The sequence below is a fragment of the Netta rufina genome (genome assembly GCF_964035555.1).
Source record: "Netta rufina genome assembly, chromosome: 3".
Classification (NCBI taxonomy): domain Eukaryota; kingdom Metazoa; phylum Chordata; class Aves; order Anseriformes; family Anatidae; genus Netta; species Netta rufina.
Genome location: NC_140125.1, coordinates 13,104,155 through 13,130,249, shown reverse-complemented (window position 1 = coordinate 13,130,249; position 26,095 = coordinate 13,104,155). Strand labels below are relative to the sequence as shown.

The following is a 26,095-nucleotide window of genomic DNA, read 5'->3' as shown; positions in this document are numbered from 1 at the left end:
AAATTAGGGAGCACCCTGGAAGAACATACAGAGATATGGCAAGGAAATGAATGGCACGGGAATGTCGCTGTCAGAACCAGGACATATGGATGTTACAGTAAGAAATTAGATCCAAGCTGTTAGTAGGATGACGTTTCATAATATGAAACTCGCACAGGAGACTAGGCTGCAAAAGCTTACAAAGTACAGATGTATGTTTTAACTACCAGAGTCATTTTTATATGTGATTGGGCACAGCTGCAGGGGAAATTGAGAACTGCAGGTGTGTATCAGGCAGAAGAGAAAGATGAGTCAAAGATGACCACTAGTGGAGAGAGGTCAATTGAAAAGAAATAAAGAAGGCAGAACTGGAGGTGATTTAAACTTAAATTCTACAGTGATTAATGACAGAAATAAGAAAAGCTTTCTCAACTACCTTTTCTCTTTTGCTTTCAATATACATAGAAAATCCCAAGGGAAAAAAACCCTCACTGAAATTAATACTAGTTATCAAAGTAATAATTCCAAGACATTAAAACATTTACATTTTCCCAAATTAAAGAGAAGAGAATGTTGTTTATAAGCGCAGCTTATTCTAAAGTGTTACTTTGGGCTTTTCCCTACAGGGACATAGCCTATAATAGCTACCACAGAACAGCTATTCCACAGCTGATCCTCAAGTTTGTGCTCTTCTCCCACAGTCAGTGCCTTTTTACTCCATACTAGAATTGGCTTAAACTAAACTGAAAATAAAACTCTAAATATAGGAGCATCTAAATAAGAAGTTAGTCCAAATCAGCTTATTCAGTTTAAATTCAAGCTGTAGTTCTTTTCAAAATATGCCCAGATAACTTCATTTAAAAGTTTTTACTTAACATAAAAAACTAGATTCAAATAGCGGATTCTTAAACATGTAAAATAAAAACGAAATAGATGAAATGGAAACACCTGCCCAAAAATGTAAGCTAAGCAAGTATCAGGAGGAGGGTCAGCCTGTAGCCCTATTCTAACCAATAACTTACATTTCCACCTGTAGTTGGGGAATTTTGAGTTTTTCTCCAAGAAAACATTCCCTAATTTGATTAATACCCACAACAATTTAAGCAGCATCTGGGTGTAGCTTGAAGTTTGTAATAAAGCATTTGAAGTAGATTAAGAAATACCTATCAGTTAACATTGCAGATAATGTAAAATAATTGCACTGGAGAACAACATGCAACAGATACAGCTTATAAATCAGGTTAAAGAGTGTTTAGTGGTAGCAGCTCCAAAGCTATTCTGTTTTAAAGACCTAATTTCCGTGCTTCATTTCTCAGATTGCCAATTTTGATGTGAAAATATTAAACATAGTAAATAATGTGTTTTTTCAATTAAATAACGAACTTCTGTTTTAAGATCAGGATGGCTGATCTTAATTTTTCCTCTCTTCCTCTGTCAACATTTTAAACTGTTTCTTTTTGTCTACCAGCAAATGCATTTAATTTGAATAGCTATTTCTTTAGCAATTTCTGCAAAATCATGTAACAAGAGAGTTGAGAACTTTACCTCCAGTTTGCCATGTGCACAGCCTAATAGCAATAGGTTGGCTCTGTCCCTCTCAGAGGAAATAGGAGACCAAGGCCATGCTCCATCACTAGCTGCTGACCACCAGCAAATGACCATGTCTTGCAAACAGTTTATTGCCAGGTGACGTTTCATCCTTCTACCTTCTGGTCCAGGTATATCAATGTAAGAAATCTGATGGAAGAAAAAAAAAAAAAAAAAAAAGCAGGAAATATTTACGGTGATAAAATAGCACAGTAGGAGCAATTGGGAGTGTTTACTTTGGACGTGTGAAAGAGAACCTATATATACACAGAGGACTGTGTACATATATCTCCATATAGGCTGTCTGTAAATGTGAAAAATATCTCCTCAGACAGAAAGAGACATGCTCACACTTTTATCTATGGGGAGGGGATTGGGAAGGAAAGGAATGTGAGTTAAGAAGGAATTTACTGCAATGACTCCAATCAATACCAAAATGTACAGTCATGGTTGCTTGACAGCATCGACCTATACACAGGATTTAAGCTTAGCCATATTAAATGACAAGTTCTGCGAAGCTGACCAGGGAACGAAGGCTAGTGTTTAAGACATAATCGAATATTAAATATATTCTACAGTGTTCGAGCAAACGTATATCTTTCTTTTTGCTCCCTAAATTAAGGAATCCAGATACAAATATCTGCTTTGCAAGAGAACATATACTTTTCTGCATAATGTGGATGAGCTACAGCATCATGCGTAAAGTTTATGCAGCTCTTGAGAATTGTGCCTCTTTCTCAGGAAGGATTTGTGGAATTTATTATTCAAACTCCGTTATTTTGGAGCATGGTTATTTGAAAACATGAGCAGTGCACCATCTGGGTGACACATGCCAAGGAAATATAGATTGCACCGCATTTCTGCTTAAGGAATTAATGGAAGGTTGATAGCTAGGGGAAAAAAAAACTATCTTGCCATTGCTGGTCAGCAATAATCGAACCACTTTCTGGGGATTAAGCGCATGGCTAAGCCTACTGGACCAGACACTAGCAAAGGGCAGGGGGTCTTCTTATCAGAGAAATGCTTCTGGAGCCAGTCTCACTACATGACAGATTGCTTTCATATTCCTGTCTGCAAGGCAACAAAGGATGGCAGTAATGCGATAATGCCAGAGTGCAATGGGTGTTAAGAACCCGTTGCATTTATGTATTGTATTTAGTAAATAATCAGGCTCATCCAAATTGTGATCTCACCACTCAACCAAGGCCATTAAAATCAAGGTTAATGCTTTAATAATCCTTTGCTGTTTTTTATATGGTCAAAAAGAACCCTTTTCTATTTGCATGGTCATAATATTATTGACCTCTTCATCCCCTGAATACACATCAAAAGGAACTGAAATCAAAGTAATTACCAATGTTGTTCTCTCATGGTAAACATTTAACTCCTTGTACTGTCTCCTTCAGTAAATTGAAATGGATTAAAAAACACAGATGTGAAAAACTTGCAAAAGACCAATATTTTCAGAATATCCTGTTTTACTTGTCAAAATTCTATTTAATAGTATAAAGCACACATAAAAGTGAACAAGTAACTTCTATTTGAATTAAAACTACGTACAAATAGTGAATTTGGTAGCGACATGTTCTTAGGGTGGAACACCACAAATACTTTCACAGATATTAATTCGTGCTGTACTGCAGTGTTAACAGCGTTAAAATTGTTGGTAACAATTTCACGTCTAGTAACAGACAACAGTCTTTGCATATAACTTTACCTCTTGCATTAAACATTACACTTTCAAACATGGACTAATGCCACTGAGAAAAGGCAAATGATAACAGTTGTGTTTTTATTTTGCTGTACTTCAAGACTATAGTGGTTCATACAATAATTCTTTCTTACTTTTTTCAAAGTGTAAATAAGATTTAAGGCGGTATCACTTAGAAAAGAAGAGGAGAAAGAAATTCTTCTATTCAGGTATGTAATGTGTGAAAAATTAACTTTTGGATAAATATCAAACTGTGATGGGAGAAGCATGGTTGACTTGGTCTCATTATTAATGGCACTCTGGCAGTCCAGTACTGCCTAGACGTCCCTGCCAATTTTTGTCCACCATTCGGCTGGACACCGGACAATGTGAACATACATCTGTCCACGTATCAAAGAAATTACAATCTAACTAAGACAGAAGTTTAATTATATCGTTACATATGATTGTAAGCAATTTTTAGAAAACATTTTTAGAATCAGAGATTAAAACTCAAATACTACATACATTTTTCAAGGCTACCCTGAATGTCAGAGGCAGAGATGAAGGCTACACTCAAATTTCCTGAATCTTTGTTCTCTATTTCAATCCCATGGTAGTTCTGTACCATTGCAAGCCACCTTTTAATTCAATTTCTCTTGGAAAAAAAAAATCAAAACTAAGAAACTGTTTTTGTTTTAAGTGTATATTGTTTGCACATTTGCAATTAAGGAATATCTTTTGTTTCTCTTGTTACTGCTGGTAGCAACACTACTGTTGACTTTGTCTGTGATCTTTTAGCTTTTGTAAGCTTGACCAAGAACAGCCATGGAGAACTCTAATTCAGTGCAGAGAGCTGACATAATATTATTGCAGTTGTGAATAATAGTTTCTGCTGGCTCACACTAGTGCTATTCTGAAGATAATAAAAATTATATTTAGCTGCCTAACTAGCAAGCTCCACACAAAAGAATATTCAATTAAAAAATGCAAATGCTTTTTTTTTTTTTGGCTGGCAAAGAAATAATCCACAGCGATTCCCACTGATTTCAAGAGAAAGCAAAGTTAACATTGGAGGTGTTTCTAGAAGCTCAGCTGTGTCAGCAAAGAACAGAACGTAACAACCCTATTAAGGAGTCCAGCAGATATTTCTGGTTTCCTAGGGCAGAGACAGTTTTCTATGGATTAGGCTTTCCTTTTTCCCAAGAAAAACTGCCATAACCATTAGATCCAAAATGTGCACAGCGATACCTACAATGAAAATATATTTTCTAAACCTAAATGAAGCAAGCAGCTATGACCCTTACAATGTAATGAAGGCAATCTTCAGCTCACCACAATTTCTTAGAGTTTAGTGCTATTAAAAAAACAACAACAGCAACAAAAACCACCACCACCCACCAACCTTGCTTCTAAAGCACAACACCATAGGCCAGGCACAAGTGCACATCATTTTAAAGTAAACTACGTATCAGCTCAGTTCCTGGTGAACAGTGAACTGTCTCAAATCCACGTTATAGAGGTTGGATCAATCTCGCAAACACAAGTCATTGCTGAAAAGAGGCCCTGAACTGAAACAGCCTGGAAAATGTATTAGATATTCATCCTAGCAGAAAGTATTTCTACCAAGCAAGTTAAAATGTACTATGGCAAAACTTAAATTAAACACATCCTTAAAAAGCTTGCCTAGAAGTTGCACATTCCCTTATGTGACGAAGCAAATTACTAAGGGGTTGTCAAGGGAAAAATATTTGCTAGCACAAGATTGTTTTCCTTAACATTTATTCAATTTGAAATAAATACAAACCATTTTGTAAATAAATAAATACAAACTCTTTTGCTCACTACATCTTTCTACCTTCCTTAGGCAAAGGCTTGCCTCCGCTTCTTTCTTGAAGTGATTGGGCTCAGCCCTTTACCTCCTCTACCTGTTTAAAGTTAATTGCCTTTGGCTGATTATTTTGTTATACTGTTGTAGTGCCAAGCACTTCCACCTAAGGTCAGAGTTACACCGTCCTGAAGCCAAAGAGCTTGTGGTGCAAATACGTTATGCCTACATAGACCAACCCACTCAAGATGCAGCATAATTTAGCTTGAGATGAACTCGTTTCTACTGACAACCAAGCCAGTCAGTTTAAAACTAGCTCAACGATCTGTAAACTATCTTTTTGCTACTGCTGTGACTGTGCTATAGACATACCCCTACCTAAAATGCTGCAAAAAGGGAGTATTTTAATCAATGTAAGTGGGGAATTGAGATACAGAGGCACCAAATCACTTGCCTAAGATCACACACATAGTTGTGCAGTGGTGAGAAACTCAGCTTCTGTATCTTGAGTCCTAGCTCTGTGGCTTAATTGTAAAACCAACTCTCCCAACAATGCGATTACTGTAACTAGAGGGAAAATTAAGATTTCTGCAAGGAGTTACCAGAGTCTTAGAACTCAGACAGATGACTGAATTATCATAGCTTCACAAGTTTGTGTATATCGGTTGAGCCATAGTAATTGACCATGTGTGTGCTTTTAGCCCACAGCAAACAAGAGGCAAAACACATTACCTTAAATCTTTTACACTGAGGTTTACCATTACAGATTTTACTTCATGCTTGTTAGATGCTGAGAATGCGCAAAGGGTCAGTTACTGCTGCTCAACTGACACGAGGTAATCTGTTAAGCAGGGGTAACTTAGCTGTGTGTCTGAGCCCTTAGCCTAAATACAGTAGAAAATTGGATCCCTCTTGGCACAGTATTTTTAACTCATTAGCTCAGAATGCCATGTCATTTTTCTTAACTTTTCAATAACTGTCATTTTTACAATTTGAGCTGTTCTGATCAGTTATACAAAGGTTTTTAAATTTGTACTTCTATAAAGAATCCGTGAGTGCCAGTGATTTGTAATATAAAGATACCGTAGCCTTTACAGTCACCATTGACAGCTATACCTTAAAATCCAAACAAGAGAGTTTTTCCAGCCTTCTGTTTACATCAGGAGAACCCATCTTCTTCGTAAACTGAATGAAGCAGAGTTGGTTATGGTCCTCAAATGACAAGATGATGAAATTGTCTGCAAGAACAGCTGGAAAAAAAATAGTCACGACTGTAATACCTGTTTCTAGTAAGAAAACAAATTTCTGAACTCTCCACTGAGATGCTGCAAAAAGCAATTTTTTCAAGACAGTGTCTTAAATATTACACTGAAGCCTCTGTAATCTCCTAAAAGACATCAATGTGTCATTCTGCCTGGGCCTTCTTGGAAATGAGAAATAAAGCTTAGGGAGTACTCAGATTACATAAACCTGAATAAATTATCTCATATCAAGTTACCACTACATTCAAATATGTGCCTGTTCCACATCCATTTTCATCTTGGTTCAAGCCTTCAGAGTTTTTCTTACAGTAGCATCCGTCGTATTTTGGAAGAGCACCTCATACAGCATTGCTGGTATTGAGCATGATAAATGAAAATTAGTACATGGGGTGTATCTGGAATTCTGACATTGTAAGACTCTGGGTGGCTGCTACATACAGAATTATGCTTTAGAGGGGTTATGAACTTGTTGAAAGCTTAACTTGTGGGTACTTAAGCAATACAGAAAACCAAGATGGAACAGACTCCCTTGAAGTCTGGGAAAGTGCAGTTGAATGGTTCAATATAAAACTGATTAACAGACCAAAATAGTTCAATATAAAACTGATTAACTAATTTGACAATGAAAATTAATTAGACAGTGCTATCTAGGATTTTTCCCAAGTGTTATCTTATCCAGTTATTGAAACAGTGCTTACATTTAAAGAGATGTCTGAGAACAAAATGAGGCATCAGGGTAACCAGTACCAGATCACTGAAGAATTGTTAATGAGAATCAGGTTTAAAGCAAAGCTAGCAAGCTGTTTTCAGAAAGTAAACTCAGAAACCTCTGCTAACAGAAACATGACAAGAAAATTGGAACTGGATTAAAAACAATAAAATTAAATAATAATAATCCTGCAGAACAACCCCTTAAAAACAACAAAAATTGCATTTGTGACTAATGTCCTAGATTCTTAAACGTATTTTTAATATCCTTAAGTAGTTTCTGTCGACAGTTGAGTCTTGCATATAAGCAGTGAAAACTGGCTACTCAGCTTTGCTTTGATTTAGTCTGTTTTACAACTAGTTGCATTTTCCAATAGTCATGTACTGGCACAGCTCTGAAGTATGTGGTATGCAAATGCTAAAGGGTAAAATTTAAAGCCAAATAATTGCCTTTGAAATGTAACATTAACACTAGCTTTTGGAGAAAAAATAATAATAATAAATGGTGATAAAGTATCTGACGTGGTAAGTTAGAAGCTAAGACAGACTCTAAACATAAATGGAATATATGCCCATCTGAAGAACAAACCTAGAAACTCTGATGCCAACTAAATCTACCTGAATGTAACTATGGGCAGTTATACCACTATTCAGAGAGGCGCCCTGAAGAGAACCCATATGCTGCAGGGTCAGATTACCCTAAAGAGATGGGCAGTGAAAATTATATCCTACATACTCCTGCCACAAGGCCTCAGTGCCACAAATTAATTTACAAAATGAGAAACACCGTTGTCTTTTAAGAAGGCAATTTTTTCATCATTTCCAATTAAACTTTTTTTTTTTTTTTTACCTATATAGTAATAAAAATTAACAGTGTTTTATGAGAGGCATGTGGATTACAAATGCAATCTTCATTTTGTATTTTGTGCATGCAATCTGACCTTTATTATTCCAAATGTTAAGAGGGCATGCTACTCTGAGTTATAATTAGAATTATAGCGTTTCAGACGTAATTGTGGCAGATTGTAACCTTTAACCACACTTACATATTTTTTTTTTTTTTTTAAAAAAAAACCAACAAACTATTATTGTTATACAGCCTTCTTGTATTAAATATCAAGTTCTTTTTGGCCAACATTAACATCACAACCCAGATTCCAACCTAGATTTGGAAGGACATGCAATTTTGTTGGATTACAGTTAATTTATTCTAGGACAGTACTATGTCTTGGTTCTCAGTATGCTTCCTTCAATATATTTATTTATTTATTTTTACCACTACTGTGTGGGTAGCAAAACTATCTTCTTTCACTGTCCATAAAAATATGTATTACAGTGGCAAGTATTTGGTGGCTTTGCTTTTACTGAACAGAAGATACACTGCTCCACCTTCAGACATGCACATTAACAAATAGAGGGAAAAGAAATTATTGAATAAGTGAATACAAGGATAAATGATTACATAACCTCATTTATAGCACTTTGAGTATATAACTGTAGGAAAACATATTTGTTGCTCTTCTATTGCTTTAGTTTTAAATTTTATTAGATACAAATATTTTTTAAGTTGTATTTATGTAACATACTAAGGCAATATAATGCAATGTATGTATAATTTATTTTTTACTAAAAAAATAAAAGACAGTATATGATAAATAAATTCTACAAACAATTTCAGTTTGGGTATAACCTTAGCTTCCATGCTTTCCTACTTTTTGTCACCTCTAGTTACAAAAACCTCTCTCTGGAAACAAAGGGAAAAAATCTGAGTTGGATTTTGTAGTCTTAGTAGTAACTTAGGGGAAGAGGGAAAAAAAGGAGTCAAGATGCTAAATGTGTTCACTCTCTAATTAGTTGATAAAACAAATGAAGTTAGTTAAATTTTTTGATACTAAAGATTCTACTGACATAGTTTTATTAATTTTATTTTGCAGGACTAAACTTAAGTTGATAAGAAAAGATGAGAGGGACACAGATCGCAGCTTTCTGAAATAACCAGGCCAATATTCAATAGATGCATGGGTATGCACAAATATAAATCATTAAAGATCAAAGCTAAACCTAGCATATAATCATATTTAAAGGATGTAATTTGGGTCTCCTTTTTAAGAATTTGGAAGACAGTGCCCATGTAGTTTGGTTCACATTGAATTTCCTTATTCTTGATCATGCAGATGCTAGGATGCTGACAGCTGGTTAGGCTCAGTGGAGCTAAGTAGGGACACACCGAGGAAGTTATTGCCATTCTATAAAACTACTGAAGACAGGTACATTTCCTTAAGTTTTCCCCTACATTAAAAAAAAAGATCTTTGTAGTTAGTCATTAGTTAATCATGCTTGTGAGATGCTGGAAATCTAGAAACTAAATCAGAGCACCTCCACATACCTAGTGGTCTAATAAGAAAATATTTTAATAATAACTATCCCATGTAACTAATCAGTTGGCTAATGTTTGTTTCTGTCCCATTTTCCCAATTATGAAATAAACACAAGTTCAAATGGCATGTTCCCAGTGACTGAAACACATAAGAAACTGAATTTTAGAAACCCATTCAATATTTGACAAGCCTGAAAACTTTGATGTTAAATATTATTCTTAAAGTGTTCTTAGTCCTAAGGGTTGTAACTATGGCATTACATGCAATTACTTGTTGTGTTTGCAAGTCCCCAGTGGCAATAATTAGTCTACCTGTTGACATACTGTTTCTCTACTCCATTGTTAATGTAAGGCAATTGATTTGCACGTGGGTGTAATTACCATCACTGATGGTGTCGGAGATGAGCTTCCCCACCAGGGTCCTGTCAATCACCACTTTCTCCAGCTGTGGCCCAGAAAGGCTTAGGGACACCAATATTCCTGAATGAAAGAGGAGCTAAATCCAAAAAGCGAGAAAACAAGACATCAGGAATCATTAATAATATGAAACGTTCCAAGGTACATATTAGCGGCTGTCTGTTACTTACTAATTTAATTTTCAAAATTATGAAAAAGACTTTTATCTTAGATGTGAAGATGTCTTATAAGGACTTAGAAAGCTTTTTCAATGAAAAAGAGAGGTGTAATATGACACAGAATTATGCGGCTACGAGAATTACAAATGATGAACAAGTGAAGATGATGCATGCTAAGTCCCCAAATGTTGATTAAAATGTACTGAATTTGTTTTAAAATAAATAAATAAATAAAATTCTGTCCTTAATGACTAAAGGAATGATGCTGATCACCCTTAACCGTCAAAAAATAATTTATGTTACATTTGTTGCTATTACTTCTTTTTCCATCATTAAAAAACTCAGCCAAGGCAGCCTTCTGTTATTTAAATGCTTCTGTATGTGGATGCTGAGTCAAGATTTCTGACTCAGTATCATCTAGTAATGTTTGGTACACTGCAGGTTTGGGCTATTGAATGTGAGACACTTTTAAGACCTGAATTTGTAAGTCATCTACAGACCTTCAGAACATCGTTTTTTTCTGGTGTGTTTATACCGTGCCTGTCATCACTTGATTTTTCTTTAAAAATAAATAATTGGATAGCCTGGATAAAAAAGAATATAAAATTGTGCTTCACATAATTTTTTATTATTTTCAGAGATTAAAGAGAGCACCTTTCTGCTAGCCCGGTTAGTTCTGATCATTCATATATTGTTTAACTTAAATAATGGTGCCTTACCACAATGATAACTCTGAACTCCTAACAAATTCAGATACTCCTTGACATACCATTATAGATGTCCCTCTTTGAAAGAAGAAATATAAACTATTGGACAGAATAGTCAGACGCTTATTTCAGAGTTGGCCAAATATTTTTACCAAATTAATCTCAATTAAATGATACATACAATCTCAAAGACTAAGTTACAATACTTATCAGCTATTCCTGATGCCATGTTTTGCATAAGAGAGATACCACTTGGTGGGAAGAATCATGAAAACCATTGCTTTTTGCATAATTAAGTCATTAAACTTAGTAACTTTCTGAATGCAACTACTACAACAAAACAATTCAGAAAACAAACCAAAAAAACAACAGTTCCAGTTCCCCACTCCATTTTGAGTTGACCTCACTTTGCCAAGTTACTCCAGTAGCAGGAGTATATGAAAACCTTTACTAAAAAAGTGCTATTATATTAAAAAGATAAACGAATAAACAAAAACCCTGACCATGTAATTATTTAAATCATTTCCAAGGTTGGATTCCACAAAAACCTGGATGTAAAAACAATGAAAAATTCACTAGTGTGACTTTGATCTTCATCAGCAGAACTGAAAACACTTGCGTATTTTAATTCGTCTTCCAGTTCCACCTCTGCTCCTGCAAGCTGCTTGACCAGATGACCTCAGCATGGAAGTTAAGGATGTTTCAGACCAGAACAAATTCCTTCTACACGGTAGGAATCCTGAAGGACTCAGGTTTCTGGCAGCTAGGTTAGGTTCCCTCTACTTGGTAAATAATAAAAACAACAATAATAAAAATCATTATCACTTGACCAGAGGCTATGCTAGCCTTATACTTGAACAATCTTTTTTGCCCAAGAAATGTTCTGTGGGAGGACCACAGAAGAAACACAGCAGGGACTCGCCATAGGCCAGAAATCCAGGCCTCCATTTCTCACCTAAAAACAGATTTTAAACAAAATCTCTGTACTATTAAAAACCTTGCTACCAGATAAATAGTTACTCTTGCAGTAGAATTCGGCATAAAAATCCCTGTCTACTTTATGCTACAGCTGGGAAACAAACATGGTTGCAATATACTTTTTAGTACAGCACACCAGTATATAAACACCGGGAAAGTTTCCCTGCAGGGAGATCTACTAGAATGTAAAATAAATCTCCAAAGAAAGTGGCAGGAACCCAGTTTTGGTAGACTTTTAAAATGAATAGGACAAGCACAAGAAAACGTAATTTTGGGAGCAATCCTGAGCTGGAAGTAAGATTCATTAGGTAAGACCCCATACCTCATATCTCTTTTTCATACACATCACAGCCATAATATAATTTCTCTGGTTCTCCGTTATCTTCATGGATACATTATTCACTTTCTCTTTGTTTTACATGCTTCCTTTTCAAAGTCAAGAGGAGAAAACCATTGTATGACAGTGCTAAAGTAATGCAAGTGCTGGGAACCAAAATGTAATGATCTAATTGAGATGCTTCTTGTTCAATGCTCTGCTCCCAATAATTTACCTAAGAAAATTGTTAGTTATGTATATTTTGCTGTATTATTACAGTTCTGCCCTCTCTGTACCAAAGAACAGGACAAATATGTCTATTTAAATTACCTTCTTGACCTTACTACTATTTTTAACCAATATTTTTCCAGTCTATATTCCTGTCAACTCACAGTAGTTTGCAAATGAATTCTACTGATATCTGAAATAGAAACCAAACCCAGCTGTGACATGAAATCAATTAGTTAGGAACAACTGATCTTTTCGCATCCCAATAAAATCTAATTACGCATTAGTTTGAAAAATATATAAATCCAGTGTTTCAGTATTCCCTGTCTTGACAGATGTCCTTTAAGGTTTTGTCCTAGTAAAAATGTTAGACACAGCTACACTCATGCAGCTCTTATTACAATCTTTCAAAACTTCAATTTATCCTCATGTTGAAGTTAGATTAGATAAAATCACAATTTATTTCCAACTTGATAATGTAAGTCCAGCAAGGTTTGACTACGGTTAGCTATAATTGTCCAAAGAGCCTAGTTGAAAAAGTGAGGGTTGAAACACAGAAGTTGACGAGCTACTGAGCTACATATTCATCAAGGAAAATTACATAAATACTCTAGGAAAAGGAGTTCTAAATTTCTCAATGAATATCAGCCAGCCAGAGAAGGAAAACACCACTCTAAATCTTTCAGTTTAGGCACCAACAAGAGAGCTGGTGCAGTCACTAAAATAAAGCTTCCACCTTGCCTCTTCCACACCACCTTTCTTTGGGAGCTATGCCCTTCTTGCAGAAAGCATCACTCTAATGGTAGGGCTGGTCTCATGCTTCTTTTCCTTGCAGAGAGTGAGAAAAGTATACTGGAGTTAACCTGGGAAAATAACCTAAGCGAATCAGAAGTCTGTCTGTAGCCTCTTGGATTACCTGACAGAGTAGGAATATACACTGCCCCTCTCCAGGTAAAGCCTGGAAAAAAGAAGTGTTGTGATTTGTAGATAGCCAATATATTAGTGAATGACTGCGTTATGGAATGAGGCCATACGCTTATAATTCTGCTGACGTTTAATATGTCCATCCTATATGCTGCGTAAAGACATTCTTGCAAACCGTTGGCTTGATAGCAACAAATAAATACAAAGTTAGGTTTCTTTAAGTCTTAACGTGTTTCAGAGTGTAAGTTTGCTTTCTGCCTATCTGTTCATTTCCTTCTAATGACATAAATCACACCTGTTACATAAACAGAAAATTACTGGATTAATGAATGTCCTTCGTTTTACAAGTATGAAGCCAGTCATTGAGCCAATGTTATGTATTTTCAATATTGCAAGACAATCAGCTGGAATTCTGGACTGCGTCTATTCCAAGTGTAGATGGTGGCATGAGAGAAGGTGCTAAATTCAGAATTTATGTATATCTTAAGAAAATGGTTAGGTGCAGCACAACCCTCCCTTCAACTTTTCTCAGATGAAACCGTAACAATTGCAACTAGATTTTACAATAAATAAATGGGACGTTACCAAGGAACACCAAAGTTTTTGTTACAAGATAAACAGCACTGGGAAATGGAATTAAAAGGAAAAACAAATATTTAGTACAAAAGGCCTGAGATTAAAATGATATTATGCAGATAATAAGTATATATTTTAAAAATACCTCTTAAAGTTTACCATGAGATACAAGCTGATATTTAAACAAAGCACAAACACATTATCTTTAATCAACAATATTTTGTAAAACAAAATATTTATCTGTTCATACTGAAACTCCACTATTTCAAATGCTTACACACTGTGTAGTCTATGCAAAGACTGCTAGATGATAATAAGATTTAGGTGCTGTTGTACATATGCTTGCACAGTTAAGCTCGTATTTTAGTGGATGGGAGCAGTCCAATGATAAGCATGAATGAATATAGAGGAAATGTTAAAGACTGCAAACTTGGCTTGAACACAGATACACAGTGATCCAACTCCAAAAAGTGCTGCTCAGGGGAATTGCCCATCATTACAAAGGAATAAAAGCAAATGTCAGAGGCGTTATTTACACAAGGCACAAAGTCATTCCATCTGTGAGATATCAAATTAGGAAATGAAACCCACAGTAATGAAATACATCAACATTTTTCAGACTGAAGTACCATGATGTGAAAAATGGAAATCAGAAAAGACACCTCTACAGCTTGAAGAGTCTCAAGGTGTTCCTAAACAAAAAATGAGACCCTGACTTCATACCTGTTGGAAGAATAGTCTTTATGCTATGAGTCGTACGAGTAAAATGTTTGGTATGAGTAAAACCACACACGGGGAAGGAAGGGTCACTGAGTTTCTGTGAGCTGAATATGAAGGTTTTGGTATAGGGCATCATGTACTTTGTGTGCCAAAATGTACATGCTTCAAATTTACGGACAACAGTAGAACTTAAGCATGTACTTAAGTGGATTCCTTTATCCTCGGAAGCATTAGCCTTTGACTCCTCATTCATGCAGCTTAGCTGCTTATCAGCCCTTCTACCAAAAAGATACCTCCAGAGCAAAGCCAGGATTTGCCTCTATCTGATTAAAATTGGAAGAGAAGGAAAATATGCCTGTAAAAAATACTGCTGCAAACTGTTTTCCCTTACAGATCCCAACTGACAAAGGAATATGCAAAAGGAGAAGAGAATTGCAAAGCATTTCTTGTTCAAGCAGGTTCCCAGGGTTTTTCCCCACCTCTTCATTCCAGATTGCTTTCTTAGCCACCCTACCGTAATTACTCTGTTGCATGCCTTATTACAAATGAAGTTACTGTTGTTACACGTTACTGTTTCACAATAATCAATGCATTTGTACTTCTAGCTCCAAATCCCTCAAACCACACAACCCATTAATGGTTGTGATCAAAAGCAACCAAAAGAATTTAATATGAGGGCAGCGTTCCTCTTAGTAACCGGTGATGGATACTGGCTTCTCACGTATTCTAGCTCAAATGTCCTGATTTTGATATCAGATGTGCTCCTCTATGTCACCACATATCTTGCTAAATCAGTTTGCTTATGGGCACGGTAGCTGATATAACAAGCCATGTCAGCACATATTGCTGTGTATCTCAATTCAGGATCCAGTTCTAAGCATGTCAATGATGGTAACATAAAAACTGTTCACATACATATGTAAATTGCAACACAAATCAAGTTAAATCAAAGTAATTAAGCAAAGAATATATAAATCTTTTACACTGGCAGGTAACAGATATGATTCAAAACCAGTGCTTGGCATTTATAAAACAAATTAATTCAGTGTTGGCACGTGCTCAATTCCACACCGTAATGCAAATGTAAAAATAATAATTAAAAAAATAAGTTGGAAATCAAATGTTTCAGATACATCTCATTAATGTTACTAACCTATAGTGTAAAACCAAACCTGAACCAATGGCATCGTTTCATAGGATTGATTTCATGATTTTGTGGCAAAACTTAAAAGCATTCCAAAGAATTAGAGAAGGAGACCAGAGGAAGGGAAGAAGCCAGAGCTTCTTCATAGTAAACTAAAATATTGATAAAGGTAATTCCTTAGATTATTGCTTCCAGACAGAGAAAACCAATTTAATTATAAACAATTCAGTGGCCTCTTATTGTAAAGACTTCTTGTCTTTTCTCCTTCATACTTCTTTCATGGTCTGTGTATTTTCTTTTGACGCCAGCTAACAGAAGATTACAGGATTATTTCAGCAGCTCATCACAAGTCATCAAAGTTGGGGTTCAGAAGTACCATATAGAAATAGTGTGCATTCAGATCCTTCTGGAACTAGGAACATGGCTAAAGAAAAGAGCTCAGTCCTTTAGGGCTCAACTAAGCTCTTTTAAACAGGAGAGCAAATTCCTTGACAAAAATCTCTGTACAGTCTAGGTTATGTTTATATGAATTGGCATATCCTCTGTTTCAGAAGCTCTAAGTAGTACTAGAATTTAGGACCGCAAAAATAAAGGGCAATAGATTTTTTTTTTTTGGCAATGCATAAGGAAGTAAATATGAAACTTCTAATGCACTGTGTAAAAAAAAAAAAAAAAAAAAAAAAAAAGGTAATAGGAGAAATTTTGATGCATAAAACGACACATTAAGAAAGGTAGAAAGCATTACAGTGGATCTTGCCAAACTCATCTCACCTACAAGAACCAATTCTGAGAAACACGTGCATACAATGGCCAAGATAACCTGCATGCAAACTAAGTAGATCTGTCAGTGAGGTATATGCATGAAGGCTAATTGGTCATTTGCACACAAACAGTTAACATGACAGCACACGTATTTTTAGCAGATGCACATTTAAATTTATAGCCCCTAATTTTTGCCTGTGGGCTATTTAGAAGCTGAGAGATTTGGAAGAGGCACTGAGGGATTAGGAATAGTGATTTTTAGGTTCCAGAAAGCACACTAACGGCAGTGCTATGCTTGTTTCTCACACAATCTGAGGGAAATCTGTTGCTCTTTTAGATAATAGTTTTGTTATCATTGTATCTCCTGTCAGATATATTTTTTTCCTATTCATTCTGTCTTGCTAACGATACAACTGACATTGAGTTTTCACGTAGCACATTGTTTTTACAAAAGAAAGGGAACTCCTCCTGGTTCAGCTAAATCTGTATGGCAGATTCAGATACATAGAACATTTATTAAAAAGTAACATGGTTGTTGAGTTAAATACATACATTTCAATAACTGAATTTATTTGGCATTACACTGCTATTACAAAATGAAGAGCTAAAAACTGAAGACACTATAATACAACCATATACTCAGATTTAGCCCAAATCGGAGAAAATTGTGACAATCAGGGTAATTCACCCCATGCTTTCCATTGTGCTTGAAAGTTAATGCAAACATGGCCTCTCATTTTCCCACTGACTGCTGCTCAGGTATCTATCCAGAGTAGCATGTGAATGCAGTTGTGCTGTGGCATAAATCACACCATTATGGGCTAAACACCTGCTGAAACAGATAATTAGCTTCCTATTTTAAATTAAAAAGTGGAGAACCTCTTTCAGAAGTTCAGAACATTTGTATCAAAAAGGGAGTCCAGATACTCCTGCAAAATACTCAGAGACACAAGCAGCAGAAAATTAAATTGTTTAACATAAAAATTGATACAAGGCAGGTTTTCTAATCTAGACTCTTGCAAACTATTCATTTTTCTGTTTTATTTTCATTTGTTGGACAGCTTATATTTTGAGGAAGACAAAGTGGAATAACAATTATTTTGGCAGAACATTATAAACCCACTGGTAATTTCAGGTATCAGCCATTATTATATAAAAATAATTTGTTTAGTGATTCAGAAACCAAAAGCAGAACTTAAGGAGAGATGACTGTGATTTTTATCTATAACTTTAACTCTGGCTTCCTTCTATATAAGCCACCTAAGAAAAAAACACTAAAAAAAAATATTTAATTTATCAAGTTATCCCTTTATATGATTCAATCCAATACATAGTCAGACATAACCAACTATGCTAAGATAAAAACAGCCATCTCTTTTCTTTCCCATCTTGTACAAGAAATGAATTAATTTGTATTATCCCATTTCTGTTTACATAAGCCTGAAACTACTGAGAGGGCACTAAGTGAAACCAAGAAGTGTTTAAAACACAATTGATTGTCAAATAAAAGTGTTATAAAAGCAGGACAATCAGATTTTGGCAAGAAGTCCACTGTTCCAAAGCATGAATTGGTAAGGAATGCACGTGTATGCAGATACAGATGGGAGGGGAAGAAAAATGATAGAGGGAGAAGAGACTGGGAAAGCAAATGAAGAGAACAAACTGGGAAGCAAGCAAACACACTCATGGCTAACTGGCTCAGTATTTCTTAACCAAATTCCTTTCCTAATCAGAACAATAACAACAGAAAAAATGAGTCCTCTAAATTAGCGTACAATTAATATTTAAATAAATTATAGAAGATTAACATTCACGGATTAATACTATGTAATCTGTACATGAATGATATACACTTGTTAGTGATAAGATCTGATAGGCAAATACAATCTGATAGGCTTAGACAATAATATCTTTATTATTGATACAAAAAGACTTTATAGTGTTTGGTGTATCAGGTGGTTAGAAAAAACTTTCTATTCCTGAACACATTTCTGGAATTTCAGCTGCGTATTTTTCAAATACTTAATATTCATCCAGCTGACACCCCCTTGGAACTACCTCAATTAGAAGAAAAAAAGTTATGAAACTGAAAAAGCACAGAAGTTAGAACATAATTTCTTTTTAGAAACAGTATTAATAACACTGACAAGTATTTCCTATGCCAAGCCAGCTTTAAATACAATACACATTCCTCATGAATGATGAAGACTGTAGAAACTTATAAAATACATTACACATTTTTCAGGACAAGCTCTTCATTAAGGCACTGGAGCACATGCTTCATGCTCAGATCTCCCACCTACCTTACTGTTCTGTGTTAATGATGATATGAAAAGCTGTTTTTTGTATACAATACATGGAACTTACACGGATAGAGAACATAGCTACATGTGTGCTGAATGTCACAATGTCTTTTGTTCCGTGACTCGATTTATGATTTAGCTAGCTTAATCTCCCCCACATACTACATAAGCATAAAGTAAAAAGATTTGTGACAGAGATGTCAATAATTAAGATATAAAAATGTAATATAACATAAATTCCAGACCTGTCTGTATACTGCAACCACTCCCTTAGCCTCCTTTCAGGATGCTTTCAAGATGTTTCCCTCAAAAATAATTATCTCAGAGAATCAGGCCCCTTTTATATAATTTTTCTTGTGGATAAAAAACAGACTTTTGTCTGATAGTATCTACTACAGATAAGTAATTTAAATAAATACAATCTAAGTAATAAGAGCCCCGTACATTAAAAAACAAACAAACAAACAAACAATGATCTTCAGTATTAGTTAACATTTTAACACACTCGCATCAATCACTGAATGGTTGTTCAGCTCCACTGACTGAACATTGCAAGAGCTTGTCAAAACATTTTACCTGACAGATACGTTTGTTCCTCCATTTGCTCAGCACACATTGACTGTTTTGCATTAAGTCCTGAAGGACAACAGAAAACAGAACAGAGAGTAAAGTTGGCAGTACACATTGTCACTATCAGTTAACATACTTCTGATTTTCAAGTTTATAGATGAAGCATGCCACACAAAGATGCAGCTGTTTTGGAACAACCCACCAGACAAAAGCACATTTATCAACACAGGGAGAGTTGAATCTTTATGAGAATTAAAGTTGCTGAAAGAGGTTTGAAAACTGGATTATTTGTTGCTGTTCTTGAAACTTTCCGAAACGTACCTCTACCTCCTTGAGTGTATCTCGCAGTTTTTCTGGCCGTTTGTTTTTAAGTATCCAAGGATAATCTCGAGCTGGCAAATAAAAGTGGGGAAAAAATGTCAAAAAAAAAAAAAAAAAAGTTTGTAGAAGTGAGTACGTATGTGTGTGAATATGTGTGTGTGTGCAAACATACATTAAATATAACAAAAAAAGTTCTTCAACTTGAGCTTCTCTTGCATTGGAAACATAAACCTAAGATTTTTAGGAGTTACCTTAAACATAAAACATACCTGTAACTGGAAGGAAATGGCTATGTTTTCTATTGTCAAATGATATCCTTTTGAAAAACTCTGTCGTAGGAACCACTCGCATGAAGCATCCACACTGACCATGACTTCACCATGACAATTGTGCACAAAGCTCTGAGGATGGAATATCCTACCCAGCTGCTAAGCATTTGCTATGAGAAAGCATCTCATATTCAGTATGTTAACTCAGATTCAAGTTATCAAATCCTAAACAGATACTAATCTTTTGAACTAACATTTCATTGCCCAGTTTCAAAAAGCAGGCACTAACGTGTCTGCAAAATATATATGCATGAATATATGCATATATAGAGGTATTAACAGGCAATTGTGAATACCATAACTTATAGAATACACTTGATTTATAGGATTTGCTCTCTGAAACCAGGAGGCAAAGCTTCTTCTGGAGTTGCTTAGTAATTGGCTTGTTTCATTGCTGAGAATGAGGCTCTCTAATAGCTTGTGAAATTTCATCATTTAAAAGTGAGCAGCTTTCTGTTTGTAAGTATACAATAAAAAACTAAGAGAAACTAGAACACATGGTCTTTTAAAATCTAGTCTATTTAAAGGAAACCTGATGAAAAGTTTTGAGCTCTGAGCTGTCAGTTTGTATGCCAACTTCCAGACTGAATGACTTAACAGTTGTGTTTAAACCCCCCTGCAAAAAGGAGCTTACAATAGAAGTGCTATAGAGTGAAAAAAAAATGAAGGATTTCATATATCAACAAAGGAGCACACCAACATACAACTTCTCTTTGTATTTTATTGGACCAAAGCCAGTGTTGGTGGAACTGTTATGATAATATTAATTAGGCATGTAAGATCACATTTTCAATGGATACCTTCATAAATACTGGAATATTTATCCACATGTGGAAAATGGGAAATTGCCTGTACAGATACCAAACTATATATACCAATCAGCAGCTGTGAATAAAGTTACGCGGCACTCCTCTTTAAGAAACGTGCTATATGGTATTTTCTGCCTAGGCCACCCCAATATTTACAGCCACAAGGTGCAGCAGCTTATGTTTCTGCTGCATGCCACACGCATAAGAGATAGCAGTCGGGGCTTCTGTGTAACTGTTTGTCTGGGCCTGCTTCTCTTTTCATACAGGCAGCGCCTCTACCATAAATCTACACGGAGCACAAGGGAGGTAAATCCATCGTGCTCCTCCCTACTTAAAACCCTTTCTCATCTCCCTACCTCTGCAAAGCTGTATTGATCCTGACCGACACACAACCCTCTGCAGCGGGTGTATATTTACCCCGTGGCTGCGTGCACCTTTACACCCATCCCTAGCACAGCTTTATCCTGCTCCACACACACCTTATGGTGCTGCAAATAACGTGTCCTTCTGGAACATGTTTTGCCTTCAAACACGCACAACCCCACACAAATTTTCATTATGGTAACATGAAATGTTAAGGCAGTTCTTACAGCATAAGTATTACTTTATGAAGTCTTCTAAAAATCAGTTTGATTTTTCAGAGTGGTCATGTAATAATGTTTGAACGTGAACACACACTGAGCAATAATAAATGTGCAGGAGCTGTAAAACTTGAGCTAAGAAAAGTTGTACTAATATAAAAGTTTTTAACTGTCACAGGACTACTATGTGATAGTATAAACTGAAATCGCTTTTAACCAGATAACGCAGGAACAAGGTACAACGTTTGAAAGCTAAAAATGTTATAAGAAGGCAGCTCATTATTATTAACCTGCAGTTTGATTTTGAATGAAAGTATTTTAGTTATAACTTTCAGTTTTGAGGCAGTTAGTATTTCAATGCAGGGAAATGTTTATTGCTCATCTGCTGGGTAAATGTCCTAAGGAAAACTCTGGATTATGCTCATTTTTGTGACTCCTCTTGGCAATGGATTTGAGAAGCAATATGCAGTACTATGTTTAGTGACACAGAAAAAAACACGTTGCAAATATACCAGGAAGGAGGAGGTACAACTTTACAACTGTTTTGTGCTTTGTAGTTCTGCGATAGTCTGTCTTTTTGTAAAGGGCATGTGCAGAAAGTTACTCTGGGAGCAGTCTGAGATTATTTTAATGTTTTTCCAGGAGCATCACCAATTCAAAATAATAATAATTCCATCTTACTATAACAAGAAACAGAGAAAATGTCCTTACATTCTGCTAGCTTTTGCTTGTCTTCTAAGTAACCATGCTTCATCTGCAATGCTAGAGGAAAGAACAGATGAAAAGGTGAATGTTAATCCTTACAACTGCTGTCAGCAAATATTAATATTAGAGAGAAGAGTCATACATTTCGATAAAACACTGAAATTTACAAAAAAATTAAGACAGCCCTGATGTTTTCACCTCGTAAGTCAGATATCTTAAATTTGCAGTGAAAGAAAGGCTTATGCGGCTCAACAGGTGGGCCACTATTCCTGAGCCTCCAATCTCATCAGATAGGGAAGTGAGCTGCAACTGAACCCAGAAGAGAAGCTGAGTCAGTCTGTCAGCAGAGCCCTGGGGACGTTGCACGAACAAACCAAGCCAAGCCCACGGGATGCCCACACAAGCCTCCGCTCCAACCTGGCCGCAAACGGGAAGCAACTCTAGCCGAGCAGACCTTTTGGCCCATCATGAAACTTCTAGGATTAACAGGATTAATCAGATAAAGAAAATTGATCATTCACTCTGAAATGGCTATTTCAGATAGCACTTGGGGCTGCAGGAGGCTGGGCACACACACTCGCGCGTCCACGGTGCCCTCTGCTGGGATGCCAGCAAACCCTGCAACAGCCGGCCCCCGCCTGAGCAGCACAGCCTCTTGGAGTGGTTTTAGGACTCTGCAGCAGGCAAAAGGAACACAGAACTGGAATATAAAATAAAAATAGAAAATCTCAATGAGGTTTTAACTCACAAAGCTCGTTTTATAATTTTATTTGTACTGAGGAGATATTAAGTCACACGCAGTAACTTTTTTATGTAACTATTTTTCCCAAATCTTTCTTTTTTTTTTCCCTGTTGAATAAAGAGATTTTAAATACTCTGATGTAGCTTGGGGAAGAGAATCTCTTTCTGTGCTTCCTTACTCTACAGAAATAGAGGCACACATTAGCAAGAAATTCAGGCTGCATATTTTCAGAGCAAACAGTCTATGTCAAAGTAGACTGAATACTTGCAAGTGTTGTTTAGTTTTACTTATATTCATATTTTACCTGGTTCTTTCTTGTCATAGTACTGGTGAATTCCAATATCTTCCTCTATACAATTGAATAGAAATTTAGTTAATTATGGATGTGACACTGGAAACAAAAACATGACTTAGCAAGCAAAGTTCAGCATTATGATTTTTGCTACCTGGAGCAGAGTCGCAGGTGTTAAAATGCAAGCCAGAGTAAAAAAATATGGTACGTAGTCTGAATACCAGTAGGATTTTCAAGAACCAGCTAGGAAGGGCTGAAGGAGTATGTGACAGGTCCTCCTATTTATTTGCTGCTGCCATTTCCTTCATGTAGGCTTTGATTCTTTTTCAGCCGGCAACATGTTTTGACCACCTTCCTAATGATCATATTTTGTATACTTTCACAAATAAAAAAGGTATAGGACACAGCAAAGGCTGTACCTGAAAATAATTTAAAATGTTTTCTGAGCTATGCTGAAGACAACAGTTATTTTTTTAACATTCATGAGCTCTGTCAAGCTGCCCTTCCAAAGGATCCAATAATCTTAATCTATATGAATCTATATGAATCCCAAGTGTGTACCACACACACAGAGCTCTGTCATCCTGGTCCCATGGCAAAGAAATTTGGATGCTTGGGCTACAGTGGGACTGTGAGCCAGTTCCTGGCGTGGCTGACTGGCAAATACTTAGGTGGACCATGGCAAGCTCCACCAAGCAGATCTAAGTCTGACTTAAGGTTGCACTGTTTCAAAATACTTAGTTTGACACTGCACGTGTCTCATTCTAAACTCATATATTACAAAGATATTACAGGGAGAAGTTCATTTGGAGAAATGTAGGAAGGCAATGCAATGGCAGGTAGCTTTTAAAGTAAGACAGCAGTCCTCCCTTCTGCCTCAGGATTGTATAATGAGGTTTGTGGACCATGCATAAATGGACAGAGAGGAAGAAAGAAGGTGAAAGGTAGAAAATAAGCACAGTACACCTTTAATTACAACAAACCACAGCTATGTGTTTACTTAATCCATCACATTTTTTGATGAAATACAGCTTTTTTTTTTTTTAATATTATTGTTGTTCTTAATATTGTTGTTACTGAACGGAACAGTTCTCACACACAGGTTGCTATGGCATACTGAGTCAATATTTGAATAATAATAATAAACTAGCATTGTTTTCAACAAAAGTACAATATACTGCAATTGACATGAAACGTCATAAACAATATTTTTTTTATGATCCATTTATAAACCAGTGGTTTGAGTTTTTGTGTTTGATCAGTGTTTTTTGTTATTTTTTTTCATATTTTACTTCAGTAGTAGCAAGGCAAGATGAAGGAATTGCTGGTAATTAGTCATTTGTCTCCTGGAATGATCAATTAATAAGATAAATATGTCTTTGCACATATAAAATTTCAAGTAATCATGCAAAATACCCAGAACATGCAACATTTTTAAAAATTTCGTACTAAGTACAAATCATAATGCCTTTACAAATCAAGAAGACTATTGATCTCCAGTCACCCAAACTGGTCATTACAGTGAAGCTTACAGCCAAGTGAAGCATAGCTTCCTAAAAGGGAAAATGCATCCAATTAAATACAATCTCAACATTTCTGAGTTGAAAGGATACTCCAGTTCTATGATGAGATAAGCAAAGAGGCTGACCAAGTTCAAACATCATCATGCTTCCAATTTTCTTTCTCATAAGTACAAAAAACACTTAATTTCGTTATGCAGAATTTCATATCAATTTAATATTCATCAACAGGTTTTGCTGTTTTCTTTTATTAACAGGTAACAGCTCACCTCTGATATGTAAGGTAGTCTTCAAAGACCACAGGTGCATCTCAGTCAGGCAGAAAGTCATCTGATGGCAGATGGGAGCCTTAGCACTATCAAAAGAAGGAAAGAAACTGCATGAACAAATTAATTACCCTCTATCACCAGTGAAACTGCAAGTATTTTGGAAACTTAGCGTGAAAGAACCTACCACTGGTGCTATTTTGTTGTAGTTAAGTTGTAGTTTTCAACTGCAACAAAATGAACGATGCATGGGAAATAATAGAATAAGAAAAGGATATATCTCTACATATCCAGTGTATATAGAGAGAAATCAACAAATGTTGAATTGAAGCTTGAATTTAGAGCTGCTCTTACCACAGTGAACAACTTCATGAGTGATGCTTCTCATATACATATTATAAGCTATTTTCACTGTAGTTATTTACCTGGACACACGCAAAAGTTTAGCCTCTACTTAAAGATCTGGCTTAGATATGAAAATTTGAATTTCAAGACTAATTTTTTAAACTCTGTACATTGGAAAATGTCAATATAGTCACGAAACAGTATTGAACACATGATATTTGCAGACTTTAGTTATAACGCTACATATAAAAAAAGATGCCTTTCTAAATAAAAACACAGCATATTGCATCAATTAACACTGACAAAAAGGCAGATGTGAAGCAAAATAGATGAATTGAAATATTATGTGTATAGACTACAATTATAAACTGTTTGCTCTGCTTTTTTGAATAACCCACCTGAACGTTCCCACTAGAGGATGTGTGGTATTTCAAAGGAACATTTCAAATCTTCTGAGACACAATAACCAAGAGACTTGCCTGCTTAGTTTCCTGTAGGGCTAGAGTTGTAAGTGGGCCACTAGACCATTTACTTTGGTTTCCTTTGCTAAGCCCAGGAAAGCTGGACTCTGACGAGGACTTTACAGAGATATAACACACTTCAGAGCCACTACTGGTATGGCACTGCACTCAAACTTTATTTTTGTAAATGGACTTTTCATTCCCTTTCCATTAGTGCAACCTAGATAATGCCCAGTTGTTGAGGGGATGAACCAATTAGAATACAACAGCAGAATTCCTATCACATAAAGACTATCAGATGTTTATGGCAAGAGTGCTATGATGAGAAATACGTGCAAGAGTCCCAGGTAGCATCAAGGAATCCATCATAGTCCCAGCAAATCTACGAGACCTCGAGGTATTATCACCGAAGCTAATATGTTTGTTTTGATGTACCGCCTAATCCACTGAAATAGCACCAAGTGGAAATAGCATTTTCTTCACACTGATC

General features: G+C 35.8%; 1 protein-coding gene across 1 annotated transcript in view; it reads right to left on the bottom strand.

The window, feature by feature from the left end:
- The window catches only part of WDPCP (WD repeat containing planar cell polarity effector), a gene marked incomplete at both ends in the record, with an annotated part of 99,227 nt that extends 74,364 nt beyond the window's left edge, over positions 1-24,863 (bottom strand). Inside the window, 8 exons of the mRNA XM_084283393.1 lie at positions 1,525-1,716; positions 6,201-6,334; positions 9,813-9,927; positions 19,241-19,300; positions 19,556-19,626; positions 21,986-22,036; positions 23,026-23,070; positions 24,803-24,863. Of these exons, the coding sequence (XP_084139519.1) occupies positions 1,525-1,716; positions 6,201-6,334; positions 9,813-9,927; positions 19,241-19,300; positions 19,556-19,626; positions 21,986-22,036; positions 23,026-23,070; positions 24,803-24,863 (729 nt within the window). The remainder of the gene's footprint in view (positions 1-1,524; positions 1,717-6,200; positions 6,335-9,812; positions 9,928-19,240; positions 19,301-19,555; positions 19,627-21,985; positions 22,037-23,025; positions 23,071-24,802) is intronic.
- Positions 24,864-26,095: the final 1,232 nt, after the last annotated feature.